General features: G+C 43.8%; 2 protein-coding genes across 2 annotated transcripts in view; both read left to right on the forward strand.

Moving 5' to 3' along the window:
* Nucleotides 1–849, forward strand: part of LOC134078746 (zinc-binding protein A33-like) — a 4,734-nt gene extending 3,885 nt beyond the window's left edge. Inside the window, exons 6-7 of the mRNA XM_062534874.1 lie at nucleotides 239–522; nucleotides 595–849. Coding sequence (XP_062390858.1) covers nucleotides 239–522; nucleotides 595–813 — 503 coding nt within the window. The 3' untranslated portion in view covers nucleotides 814–849. The remainder of the gene's footprint in view (nucleotides 1–238; nucleotides 523–594) is intronic.
* Nucleotides 1–998, forward strand: part of LOC134078733 (E3 ubiquitin-protein ligase TRIM35-like) — a 21,556-nt gene extending 20,558 nt beyond the window's left edge. The window contains exons 7-8 of the mRNA XM_062534858.1: nucleotides 810–879; nucleotides 958–998. The gene's annotated coding sequence lies outside the window, so the exon portion shown is untranslated. The remainder of the gene's footprint in view (nucleotides 1–809; nucleotides 880–957) is intronic.
* The last annotated feature ends 12,160 nt before the right edge of the window (nucleotides 999–13,158 follow it).

Here is a 13,158-nt window from a genome sequence, read left to right on the forward strand (position 1 = left end):
TTACCACTTCTATGTAACGTGACAGTGCATTTAAACTTCACAACGAGTTTGGCGAATTAATATTCAAGTGTGATACGGTCAAAAACAATGGAACTACTTCATAGCCGTGCATATATCTAAAGTTAATACACACTTATAGAACGCAGGACAATGGGGAACTCAACCGAGCAGTGGAATAAAGTATGTTATTATAAATCAGTGATCACCATTACTGCATTCTCTTGTTCTCTCTCTGCAGCTCCTGTGATTCTGGATCCCAACACTGCATCCCCAGCACTCATCCTGTCTGAGGATCTGACCAGTGTGGGACACAGTGGGAGACAGCAGCAGCTTCTTGATAACCCAGAGAGATTTGATAGGTATGCCTGTGTCCTGGGCTCTGAGGGCTTTACCTCAGGGATTTACTGCTGGGATGTGGAGGTTGGAGACCGTGAATCTTGGGAACTGGGAGTGAAGACGGAGTCTGGGGAGAGGAAGGGAGAGAGTTCCAATAGGAGTGGAGTCTGGGGAGTGAGACACACAGTACGAATCCGGAGAGTACAAAATTACTGGAAAGTGTATCATTCTATATACAGAGCATACTCCCCATCCCAGCCAGACACCACCATCACAGTGCAGCAGAGACCCCAGAGGATCAGAGTGCAGCTGGACTGGGACAGAGGAGAACTCTCATTCTCTAACGCTGATAATAACACACACTTACATACTTTCACACACACTTTCACTGAGAAACTGTTTCCATTCTTTTACACACTCTCATCTCTGAGTATCTCACCAGTGAAGGCTGCAGTATCAGTAGAGCAGCTCAGGTAGAGTTCACACACCTGCTGCACTATCAGCTCAGGTAGAGTTCACACACCTGCTGCAGCATCAGCTCAGGTAGAGTTCCCACACCTGCTGCACTATCAGCTCAGGTAGAGTTCACACACCTGCTGCACTATCAGCAGAGCAGCTCAGGTAGAGTTCACACACCTGCTGCAGCATCAGCTCAGGTAGAGTTCCCACACCTGCTGCACTATCAGCTACGGTAGAGTTCCCACACCTGCTGCACTATCAGCTCAGGTAGAGTTCACACACCTGCTGCAGTATCAGCTCAGGTAGAGTTCACACACCTGCTGCACTATCAGCTCAGGTAGAGTTCACACACCTGCTGCACTATCAGCTCAGGTAGAGTTCACACACCTGCTGCAGTATCAGCTCAGGTAGAGTTCCCACACCTGCTGCAGTATCAGCTCAGGTAGAGTTCACACACCTGCTGCACTATCAGCTCAGGTAGAATTCACACACCTGCTGCACTATCAGCTCAGGTAGAGTTCACACACCTGCTGCACTATCAGCTCAGGTAGAGTTCACACACCTGCTGCACTATCAGCTCAGGTAGAGTTCACACACCTGCTGCACTATCAGCTCAGGTAGAGTTCACACACCTGCTGCACTATCAGCTCAGGTAGAGTTCACACACCTGCTGCAGGAAAGTAGTGCTGAACTCTCTTTTTGAAACATTTTCGTTACCACAATGTTTCATTTGAAGTTATGGTGGTTGTGATATTGTTTATTTCCTTATTTTATGTTCATTAGTAATTGGCAATAATAATAGAGAATCCAGATGTTGGCAACAGATGAGATGGGACAGGAACTCATCTACATCACTGGAGTTTTCATGTGAACTCTACTTTACTGGACACCTGATAATGTGGATCAGACCCCACAACTCACATGGCCTCTCTCTCTCTCTCTCTCTCTCTCTCTCTCTCTCTCTCTCTCTGGAGCTTTTGATTAAACATGTCTGCCACACACACACACGAATTAATACATGGTTGAGACCCAGGGTTTACATGTGGGCTGTGTTCGTTCCTGTCATTCCTGTGTTTATTTCTTATCATGACTCAGTGTTTTATTTGTTTGTTTTGTCATCATTGTTGTTTTTTTGTGTGGATAAACCTGCCGGTAGCCTAAGAATATTAATGAAAGAAAACATGTTGAATTCAGTGCAGCATTTGTCCTTCAGACTGACCAACTATCAGTTCGGGCACACTCCTGAACAACATCCATAATGCACAATGTGATACTCACAGCTTTTGGACCAGGCTTGTGCAAAATTCAGAATTGAATTGAGAATGACTCCTAAATTCCAATTTAATTCCTGAGTTTGAATGAATTTGAATTGTGGTCAAAAACAGGACGCAGAATTACAGTTCAAATTTGAAATAAAGGAAGTAGAATTGAAATTCAATGAAATTCATATCATTTCACAAAATATATAACACCTAGCCTGTGTGTACCCATGCTGCCCTGCGCGTGATTTAATTGGCAGGCACTAGCCAGGCTAGCAAACAGCACCACACAGTGAATGATCTGCAGAAGTGTGTATCCTGCTCAAAATGGAACATTTATGCCAATGAAATTGTACAAATGTGGCCAGATTCTTGCCCCGATTGACCAATGCATCTTTGCACTCAAAGCAACTCACTAGTTTCAACAGTAGGTGTCACTATTACACTCGAAAGCAATGTAAATCCACAATCCACAAATGTATTATGTACAATTATGGCATAACAACTACAGTACAGAACATAAAGTGCAGTCTGTTTCCCCAGCAGCCATTTCTATTTAGCTGGTGGGACAGCATGGGACTGTGTACCTGGCTATGCAGCTTTGGTTAGATTAATGTTCAGATAGGTTTAAGCCCTGAATGATCATCGTGCTGGTTGTGCAACCTGAGATAATTAGTGTTCTGGTGTGTAAGTACAACTCGTCCAAAATGTTAATCTGCAGAAACAGGTTAATGTACAAACTACATCCCTTACAGCAGATATGGTGCACAGGGGCAGACTTAGTTCAGACTTTGTCACCTAACACACACACACACACACACACACACACACACACACACACACACACACACACACACACACACACACACACACACACACACACACACACACACACACACTCTCACACACACACACACACACACACACACACACACAGACTGGGGCCTGATGAATTGACTGTTCCTCTGTGTTTCATTGCTCCTCCTGACACCCTCTGTCCCTGCCACATCACTCCTTTCAGGGCCATACAGGTCTGTCCACCTCCCAGATTCACTCTGTCACACACACACACACACACACACACACACACCATACACACACATACTCCATACTCTCACTCTCTCTCTCTCTCTCTCTCTCTCTCTCTCTCTCTCTCTCTCTCTCTCTCTTTTTTTTTTCTCCCCCCTGTCACGTACACACACACAAATACACATACTCTAACTATTTATACTCAAAACAAGAGGGCTGACTCCATTTTTAGTTTGTGAGGCTGGAAACAGAGATTTAGTTTCGAGGATATCAGTCAAGACATCGCATGCTGGTTCTGTGTATATTTTGAGCAGGATCCCCAGGTTCAGATCATATCATTTCAAAATATAATAATAAAAAGAATGAATATTGAGATTAAAATATGTGTTTATTAACAATCTACAATATATTACTTTTCTTTGTGATTGCAATTGTTTCCCCTCTTGCAGTTATGTATCAGCTATATGTTATTCAGGGAACTTGACTGAGCTATAAGCTCTTTTTGAGCAATGTCTAGGCAAGCGCAAAATAAGAAAAATAAACAAAGAACAAATGAACAAAAAGACAGGTAACACCAAAAAGTTTGCCTGTGGATTTATTGATTTGACCATCAACATCAAAAGAGCCGTGTTGGCCATCAACCTCCTCTGGACCACACTACTGTAATAGGATGATGATGATATGGGATGTGTGTGTGTGTGTGTGTGTGTGTGTGTGTGTGTGTGTGTGTGTGTGTGTGTGTGTGTGTGTGTGTGTGTGTGTGTGTGTGTCTGTGTGTGTGTGTGTGTGTGTGTGTGTGTGTGTGTGTGTGTGTGTGTGTGTGTGTGTGTGTGTGTGTGTGTGTGTGTGTCTGATTGGAAAATACAATGGTCCAGGTTTGGGGCAAGCTCTGTACCCTGCTGTCTGGGAGGATCCTGTGGCATGGACTAGACAGAGGTGGGAGTCGTAGATCTCTTTGTTTGGATTGGCTGTGAGTTGAGACTAAATATGGATCTCTTTGTTTGGATTGGCTGTGAGTTGAACCTAAATATGGATCTCTTTGTTTGGATTTGCTGTGAGTTGAGCGGACCTAAATATGGATCTGTGAGTTGAGACTAAATATGGATCCAAACAAATATAGACACAAATATACATGTGAATGAACTGACAGCTCAATGTGATGAAACAACAGTCTTCAGTTGACTGATCTTCTTGATCCTGTTGCTAAAATGGTGAGACTCAGTACGTCTGAATGAAGTGGTGTATTTAAATGAGAAATGAAGTGCTTTAAAATGGAGTGTCTGGTTTGATGGCAGTAATTGTGTGTGTGTGTGTGTGTGTGTGTGTGTGTGTGTGTGTGTGTGTGTGTGTGTAGGTGTGTGTGTGTGTGTGTGTGTGTGTGTGTGTGTGTAGGTGTGTGTGTAGGTGTGTGTGTCTGTGTGTGTCTGTGTGTGTGCGCACGCACGTGGCGTGCATCTGTCTAGTGCGCGTATGTGTGTGGCCGTGCGATTGTGTGTTTTATAGTTTTGACAAAATGGAATATAGGTTCTGAGAACCTTGGGTAAAGACTTTTTGGAAAAAAAACCCTGTCATTTATGGTCAACTTCAAAGCTCTGCATAGTGGTGGAAGAGTTACACTGGCTCACACACACACACACACACACACACAGATAGGCCCTGTGTAACACACATACAATACACACACAGAGAGGGAGACAGAGAGAGAGGGAGAGGGAGAGAGACCCAGTGTAATTCACACCCATGCACACACACACACACACACACACACACACACACACACACACACACACACACACACAAACACAGAGTAATGGTGTTACGCGGGCAATTCGCTGGAGCTTATTATGTCCTGTGAGTGGCTGGGGACGCATTTGAAGTTTAATAACGCTTGTAAGTTGATCCTAAGTAGTGGGTGGGTAGTCGATATTGTTTGCATTACGGCCGTCTGTTTAATTGCGCTGAGACTGGCCTTGGTCTTGTGAGTTTTTCGAGGGGGTGGTCTTCAGCTAATTCAACTAGGAGTATTTTTTTTTTTTTTTAAGTATATTTTTTGGCTTTTTTGCCTTTATTAGTACAGGACAGTGAAGTGGTAGACAGGAAGCAAGTGGGAGAGAGAGATGGGGTGGGATCGGGACATGACCGCAGGCCGGATTCGAACCTGGGTCCCCGTGGGCACTCGGACCCGTAAATGGTACGAGCGCTGTAGCCTGCTGCGCCACAGCGCCCCCCAACAACTAGGAGTATTTAAAGTGGTTTTTGTGCTGGAGCGTCAGCGGAAGCGTCAGCTCTCGTGTGAATCCGTCCTCGTGTGAAGACTTACTCGTGTCAAGACGAATTGAGTCTACCTGCGACGAGTCCACCGAGCAAGGACACAAGCAAGGCACCTCTCAGATAAGTTCACTCTTGTCTCACCTTGGTTGCGCTTACAGAGACATGGATTAGGCCAGAAAATACTGCTACACCTGCAGCGTTGTCGACCAATTATGCTTTTTCGCATACCTGTCGCTCCTCTGGTAGAGGAGGCGGGGCAGGCTTTCTGATCTCTGATGACTGGAGGTTTACTCAGTTGCTACCGACTCAAAACCACAGCTCATTTGAATATCATGCCATCATGATAACTGAACCATACAAATTATACTTGTGAAAGTGAAAGTAGAGGCCATAAAACTGTAAACAGTGTAGAACAGAGAAAATGGCCTCCAAGTTGGACTTGGAAGAGGATTTGTCCTGTCCTGTGTGCTGTGAAATCTTCAAGGATCCTGTCATTCTGACCTGCACTCACAGCATCTGTAAAGGCTGCCTGAAGACCTTTTGGGAAACGAAAGGATCCAGAGAATGTCCAGTCTGCAGGAGAAGATCCTCAAGAGTTGAGCCTCCATGTAACCTGCACCTGAAGAACCTGTGTGAGAATTTACTACAGGACAAAAATAAAAAAGAATCCTTCTGCAGTGAGCACCGTTCAAAACTCAAGCTCTTCTGTGAAGATGACAAACAGCTTGTGTGTGTGGTGTGTCGTGACTCAAAACTTCATACAAACCACAAATTCAGTCCCATCAATGAAGCAACACTTGATCGTAAGGTAAGATGTCTGCTCTGAATGTGTCGTTGTATTGTCAATAACACTGCAGTATGGATTCTCTTATCAAGAGCCTCTTTGAAACACGTGTCCACAGAAATGTATTTGGTTGCTGTACTGTAGTGCTCATCCTACACCAAAAATATATATATAAATTATAAAGATGTATTAAAAATAATTAATTATAAAATCTTTGAAGTTCTAAAGATAAAACAATTTCTTGAGCATATCCAGTTTCAAACAGTTGCAGTTTACTTTACAAGAGATATGGTCAGTGTCAGCATGTAGAAATGGTCTTTCTTTTCAACCTTTGTACCTTCTTGCATAACCTCCTCTCCAAAAGGTTGCATGCACAATACAGTATATTATCAAACATAACATGTAGGATATTGTTTTGACGACAGTTGTTGCAACTTACTTGATTATGATATGAATGCTGAGTTTAGAGTGAGCATTTTAGACTATTTGACTAAGTTTAGTTGCATGAAAATAATAATTGTATTAAACATTTGTGTAGTCAAATGCATTTGTGTGTGTTAATGGAGAGTATAATATATTGTATTCATGTAATAGCGTGAGATTTACAACTAAACTATAGCACTGTGTAGGCATAGAGAAATATGACAGCAATACCCATCCCACTGCGCAAAGAGACACATTTTGGATGCAAACTTTTGAACACCAGACAAGGTACCTTTTTTCCGACATCCAGTATTGACATCCACAGGACCTCTATATAATGTCCAAAAAAGGTTACCTATAGTCTTATTGACTTCCAAATGGGGTCATGATGTGCTGTCCAAATAACGGACCTAGTCTTGGACCGATGAACATGGTCTGTACGTCCATGGGTTAACCCTGCCTGACCTGCCGGCGCATTTAGATTTCGCCCGGCAGCTCAGGCTGGAAACCTGCACATCTCCTCTGTTCCCTGCCAGAATCTTTGGCTCCAATCACAAACTAGCTTATCCAAAAGATGAATTCTTGGTCTGATTGGTTGAAGGACTATCCAAGCGTACGGAGTCATGATTTGAACCATGCCCATAGAGCTTGACAGTCCCGCCCCTCCTCCGAGAGAGCACACCTCTCGTGCAGTAGAAATAAAGCGCAGACTCCCCAGACTAATGTTCAATCTTACAAGATTGAGCTTAGTATGGTGATGCCTTGTACACACACACACACACACACACAGACCCACACACGAAGAACATACTGTAGCAGTGAGCACAAACATAGCATAGCACAGATGAGTGATGCCCATCCAGAGGAATCTGTCCACTCAAGATATGAGAAATGACCATCATGATATCCAGTACGTATAATAAAGGCAGGTTACTGACTTTGTGTGTTTAAAACTGACCACATTTTCTCCAGGAAGAACAGCCCAACTTTCTCTTTCTCTCTCACAAGCACACACTAAAACGCAGGCACCCTCAATCCCAGCATGTCTTCACTGCTGATCCCAGCTCATCTAACGTTGCCAACAGGCAGCATTACTGCCTCAGTGTCAGCCTCAGTGTCAGCAAGCTTCCTTCCTCTACAAAATTCAAACACATTGTCCTCCACTAATCCAGATCATTGTGCAAATGTTCATCATACAGACACTGCTGGTTAACCCAGTGCATTATATTATGGTCCATTTGGTGGTGGTGGTTGATGATGCTACTGTACCTACTTCTACTGTGGCCTTTTGCTAAGGAGGTTGTGTATCCAGTGAATGAGGAGTGGAGCTACTGTATGTCCAGGTGCTGAAGCTTCTTGATGAGCTGGTGCTGCTGGATTGTGTTGAGTGCAGAACTGAGATGGACGAACAGGACAGATGCAGAGTTGCTTGGTGTCTGGAGATGATGGAGGAGGGTGTGGAGGAGCCATGCCACTGCATCCTCCATCCCTCGTTTCAGTCTGCAAGCAAACTGCTAAGGGTCCAGTTGTGGTCTGACGGCTGGCAGGATGAAGTGAAGGATGATCTTCTCCATACATTTTATGACTATGGGTGTGAGTGCAACTGGGCGGAAATGGTTGGGCTCTGAAGGGTGGGTTGTTGGGGTACTGGTGCGATGGTTGAGGTCTTCCAGAGGGTGGGAACTGTGGCTGTTCTGTATGGTTCCCAGAAGATGGGATGAAGGACTGGGGAGAGCTCCATAGCACAGAGCTGTAAAACCCTTGAGGGGATGCCACCTGGCCCTGGTGCCGTGCCCATTCTGCAGCTGGCCAGCTGTGGCTGCACATCCTCCTGTGTGAAGGGGGGGTGCTGGGGCTCCTCCAGGGGGGGTCCTTTGAGTAGCTCCTCACAGAGGGGGGTGTGATCAAGGGGGTCAAACCGGTTGAAGGAACTGTGCAGGGAGTTGGCAAAGTTCTGTGGATCTGTATTTGTGAAACTGAGTATTTTGACTATCGGGAATGCTTGCTTCATATTCATGTTGCTGAACTCCTGCTCTAGGCTAGTCTACTGCATTTTGGCTCTGATGTTTTTTGTCTGTCTGTTGAATAGCCTACTTTGAGTGTGGCCCAGTCCAAATGCTTAAATGCTTTCTGTTTCTCCTTTAGGGAGTGCTTGATGTGAGGGGTGATCCAGGGTGTGGAGTTTGGGTATTTGGTGACGTTCTTCACAGGGATGGTGCTGTGGATGTTGATGTAGTCTGTGATTAGTGTCTGTAGAGCAGATTCATGTACAGTGGTGCACATACTGAATACAATAGTATTATGTTCAGGGATCTAAACGATGCCAGAGGGTATTCATTTCCAGTTAAATCATTTATATTGCAACTAAAATACATACTGTATATGAGTCAGTTAATGTTATTTGTATATCCTTTCATTCTTTCCTGTAGAATAGAGTATGTGTTTCTCACTCTCTCTCACACACACACACACACACACATAAACACACAGACACACACACACGGACACACCACACACACACTCACACACACACAAACACACACACACACTCACACAGTGCCGCTTCTGACCATTTCGGTGCCCTAAGCAGAATTGCTTTGTGATGCTTTGGTGCATTGTCACTTTAAGAACGTTGCATTTTTCCCAAAGATTGTGTAGTTATAACTTTATCAATCGTCTCTGTCTTTACACGTTCACAACGCCCTTTTATGAAAGCTCTCGTTTACAAGCCTGAAAGGGCCCCGGACCTCCAAGTGTTTAAAGTGGAATAAGTAAAGTTAGATAATGCTACGTGGAGATAGAGAGGGCTCAACAAGTATTATTCTTGCATGTAACATGGTGTTAGCAAATTGTCACATTGTACATATTCTCTCGACACACAAACACACACACACACACACACACACACACACACACACACACACACACACACACACACACATCACCGTTTTCCAGACCCGTCCTGAATATCACTGTTAATGTTCATTTCATTCCAGGAAGAACTGAAGGTCAAACTGCAGCCTATACAGAACCAGCTGGACACCTTTAAAAAGGCTAAAGAAACCTGTGATAAAACTGCCCAACACATTACAGTAAGAGTGATGTCTCCTCCTCTAATAGTGATAACAACATAACTAACATGCACATATTCCAAGTGTGAGACACCATCATGTGGTGATGTGTGGTATTACAGGTCCAGGCTCAACACACAGAGAGGCAGATCAAGCAGGAGTTTGAGAAGCTTCACCAGTTTCTACGAGATGAAGAGGCAGCCAGGATAGCTGCACTGAAAAAGGAAGAGAAGCAGAAGAGGAAAATGATGAAGGAGAAGATTGAGAAGATGAGCAGAGAGATCTCATCTCTTACAGACACAATCAGAGCCATAGAGAAGGAGATGGGAGCTGATGACATCTCATTTCTACAGGTTGGTACTTGTGAAGTCTTGTTTAAAACAAAATATGCACTTTGGTGACTGTAAAAAGTTAGAACACACACACACACACACACACACACACACACACACACACACACACACACACACACACACACACACACACACACACACACACACACACACACACACACACACACACACACACACACCCAGCACAAACCATTTCCTGCTGATACCTAACTCATGTTTAACCCTCTGCTTTCCAGAACTACAAGAGCACAGTGGAAAGGTGAGTGATCTGCCTCCTGTTTCTATTTCTCTGTGGTTCTGAACCCAAACCCACAGCAGCACTGACTCCTGAATGTTATTCCAGAGCCCAGTTCACACTGCAGGATCCAGAGAGGGTTTCAGGAGCTCTGATCAAAGTGGCAAAGCACCTGGGCAACCTGAAGTTCAGTGTCTGGGAGAAGATGCAGGAGATTGTTCAGTACAGTGAGTTAACATCCGCACACACACACGCATACACACACACACGCACGCACACACACACACACACACACACACACACACACACACACACACACACACACACACACACACACACACACACACACACACACACACACACACACACACACACACACACATACACACACCACACACACAGTCATACACACAACACACACTCTCACACACACACACACACACACACAGTCATACACACAACACACACTCTCACACACACACACACACACACACACACACACACACATACACAGTCATACCCCCCCACCCCACACACACAATAATAACCCCCTCCCCCCACACACACACACACACAGAAACACACACATAGCTGTGTCGTACACTCCCCTCTCCCCCCCCCCTCTCTCTCTCTCTCTCTCTCTCACACACACACACACAAATTATTTTGAAGCAGTGAGCAGTGAGTAGAACAATCAGTTATCGCCAGTACTGAATTATCATGTTCTCTCTCTGTAGCTCCTGTGACTCTGGATCCCAACACTGCACACCCAGAACTCATCCTGTCTGAGGATCTGACCAGCGTGAGATACAGTGCGAGACAGCAGCTTCCTGATAACCCAGAGAGAATTGATGGGAATGAGTGTGTCCTGGGCTCTGAGGGCTTTAACTCAGGGACTCACTGCTGGGATGTGGAGGTTGAAGACGGTAAAGCCTGGTCCCTGGGAGTGAAGACAGAGTCTGGGGAGAGGGGAAGGGAGAGAGTTCCTGTAGAAGTGGAGTCTGGAGTGTGTATAATTTTTTTGGTGAATACACAGCACGCTCCCCATCCCAGCCAGACACCCCCATCACAGTGCAGCAGAAACTCCAGAGGATCAGAGTGCAGCTGGACTGGGACAGAGGAAAACTCTCATTCTCTAACCCTGATAATAAGACACACATACACACTTTCACACACACTTTCACTGAGAAACTGTTACCATTCTTTTTGGCATACCACTTATCTCTGAGTATCTCACCAGTGAAGGCTGCAGTATCAATAGACCTCTGAAGTTCGCCTACAAAAAAGCCACCATCTTTGCCCAAATAAGGAGATCCGGTATCTTGAGATTTTTTTCTATGGGAAAATAACATGGGGATTTTCAATTATCGCACCTGTTAAACTCTCGCGGGGATGATGACATTGGAAATGCAGACGTTTTTCACTACACAGTTTTGTCCACTGCCGTCTAGTGGATACTGTGATCTTTGGTAGGTGAAGACGGCACACTTTGATCTTTGCTACCCCAGAGCTAACTTACCATGCAACTTGCCATAGGCAGTTAGCTTCAATTAACTCCTGTATCTCCTTATATGGGCAAAGATGGCAGCTTTGGATCCTTTTTGTAGGCGAACTTCAGAGGTCTATACTGCCCTGCAAAGGCAAAAGACCTTAACTCGCTAGAGTGTGAAACTGAGAAAAATGACTTTAAAGTTTATTTTTTGTCCCGACAAAAGTTTTTTAGGTAGGACTCCAAAAATTTGACAAGTTGTTGATAAGGTGAAGAAATGTTTGTATACAAAAAAATTTGAGCTCAAAATTGACCTTTGACCCTTGTTTGGCTGTTACTGTACCCTGCCTTTGTATCATATGCACAAAATGGAGGAGTGGTGCAAAGGCAAAAGGCATTAACTGACATAAAATAAATATTTGCCTGCTGTTCAACATACTTACATCCAATATAAGAACACTTAACCAAGGTCTAGTCATCATGGTATTTATTTTAAATTATATAGACCATTGGTTGTTCCTACAAAGTGCTATAATGATCAGGATAGCGCAGCAACACTAAACTTACCTAAAATACAAGAGATATTTTCTCAATACAGATAATTAAATTATAATTTAATACAAAGGTACAGTATATTTATTGATTTTAGAGTAATAATTAATTAAACATTTGATTAGACCGTTCCTCATCCTCCATGTTCACAAGCAACGAGACCCGGAAGGCCCAGGTTGGATAAGTAGGGGCCGCACAGTCTGCAAATAGCCAGTTCAGTGATGATGATAATTAGAGTAATTGATAATGATTATTATTGTATTACTCTATTATAATAAAAAAATAATATACTATCTATATATATATATATATATATATATATATACATACCTATCTCATTGATAATGAATACTGATTGACCCTTGATGAGCCACAGGCCCATAACTAATTCTATAGCCTATTTTGCATAAGGACCTGAAATCACCTGAGGAAGGAAGTTTAGTCTTACCCTCCCATACAGGAGAAAAACAATGTCCCATGTTTACAAACGTGGTCAATCAAATTTAAGGGTTAAAGGTTAAATGCCACCAAACTGCTCAAGATGCACAGTCAGCAAACTCGACTTGGATTACTACTTTTTAATTCAGAGATAACATGGACAGGATCCACCGAAAAAAAGTTGGAATTACTTTTACCATCGGGGTTAGCTTACTTTGTTAGCAATATGGATTTGTGAAAGATCTGGCATGAACATCTGCAAGAAGAAAATATGATTCAAACATGTACGGATTGTTTTGGATGCAGATTACGTGCTTTGCTATGGATTATATCTTCCATTGATTACATCGGATTGCATGGAAAGGTAGGATGCCTGTATGTTGTTTTAATAATTGGTTTTCGGCGTCTGATGAGGCTCCGCTAAATGAGGAGGTGTGTCAGCCTCAACGTTAGCTGCTA

Source organism: Sardina pilchardus, chromosome 4, assembly GCF_963854185.1.
Source record: "Sardina pilchardus chromosome 4, fSarPil1.1, whole genome shotgun sequence".
Classification (NCBI taxonomy): Eukaryota; Metazoa; Chordata; class Actinopteri; order Clupeiformes; family Clupeidae; genus Sardina; species Sardina pilchardus.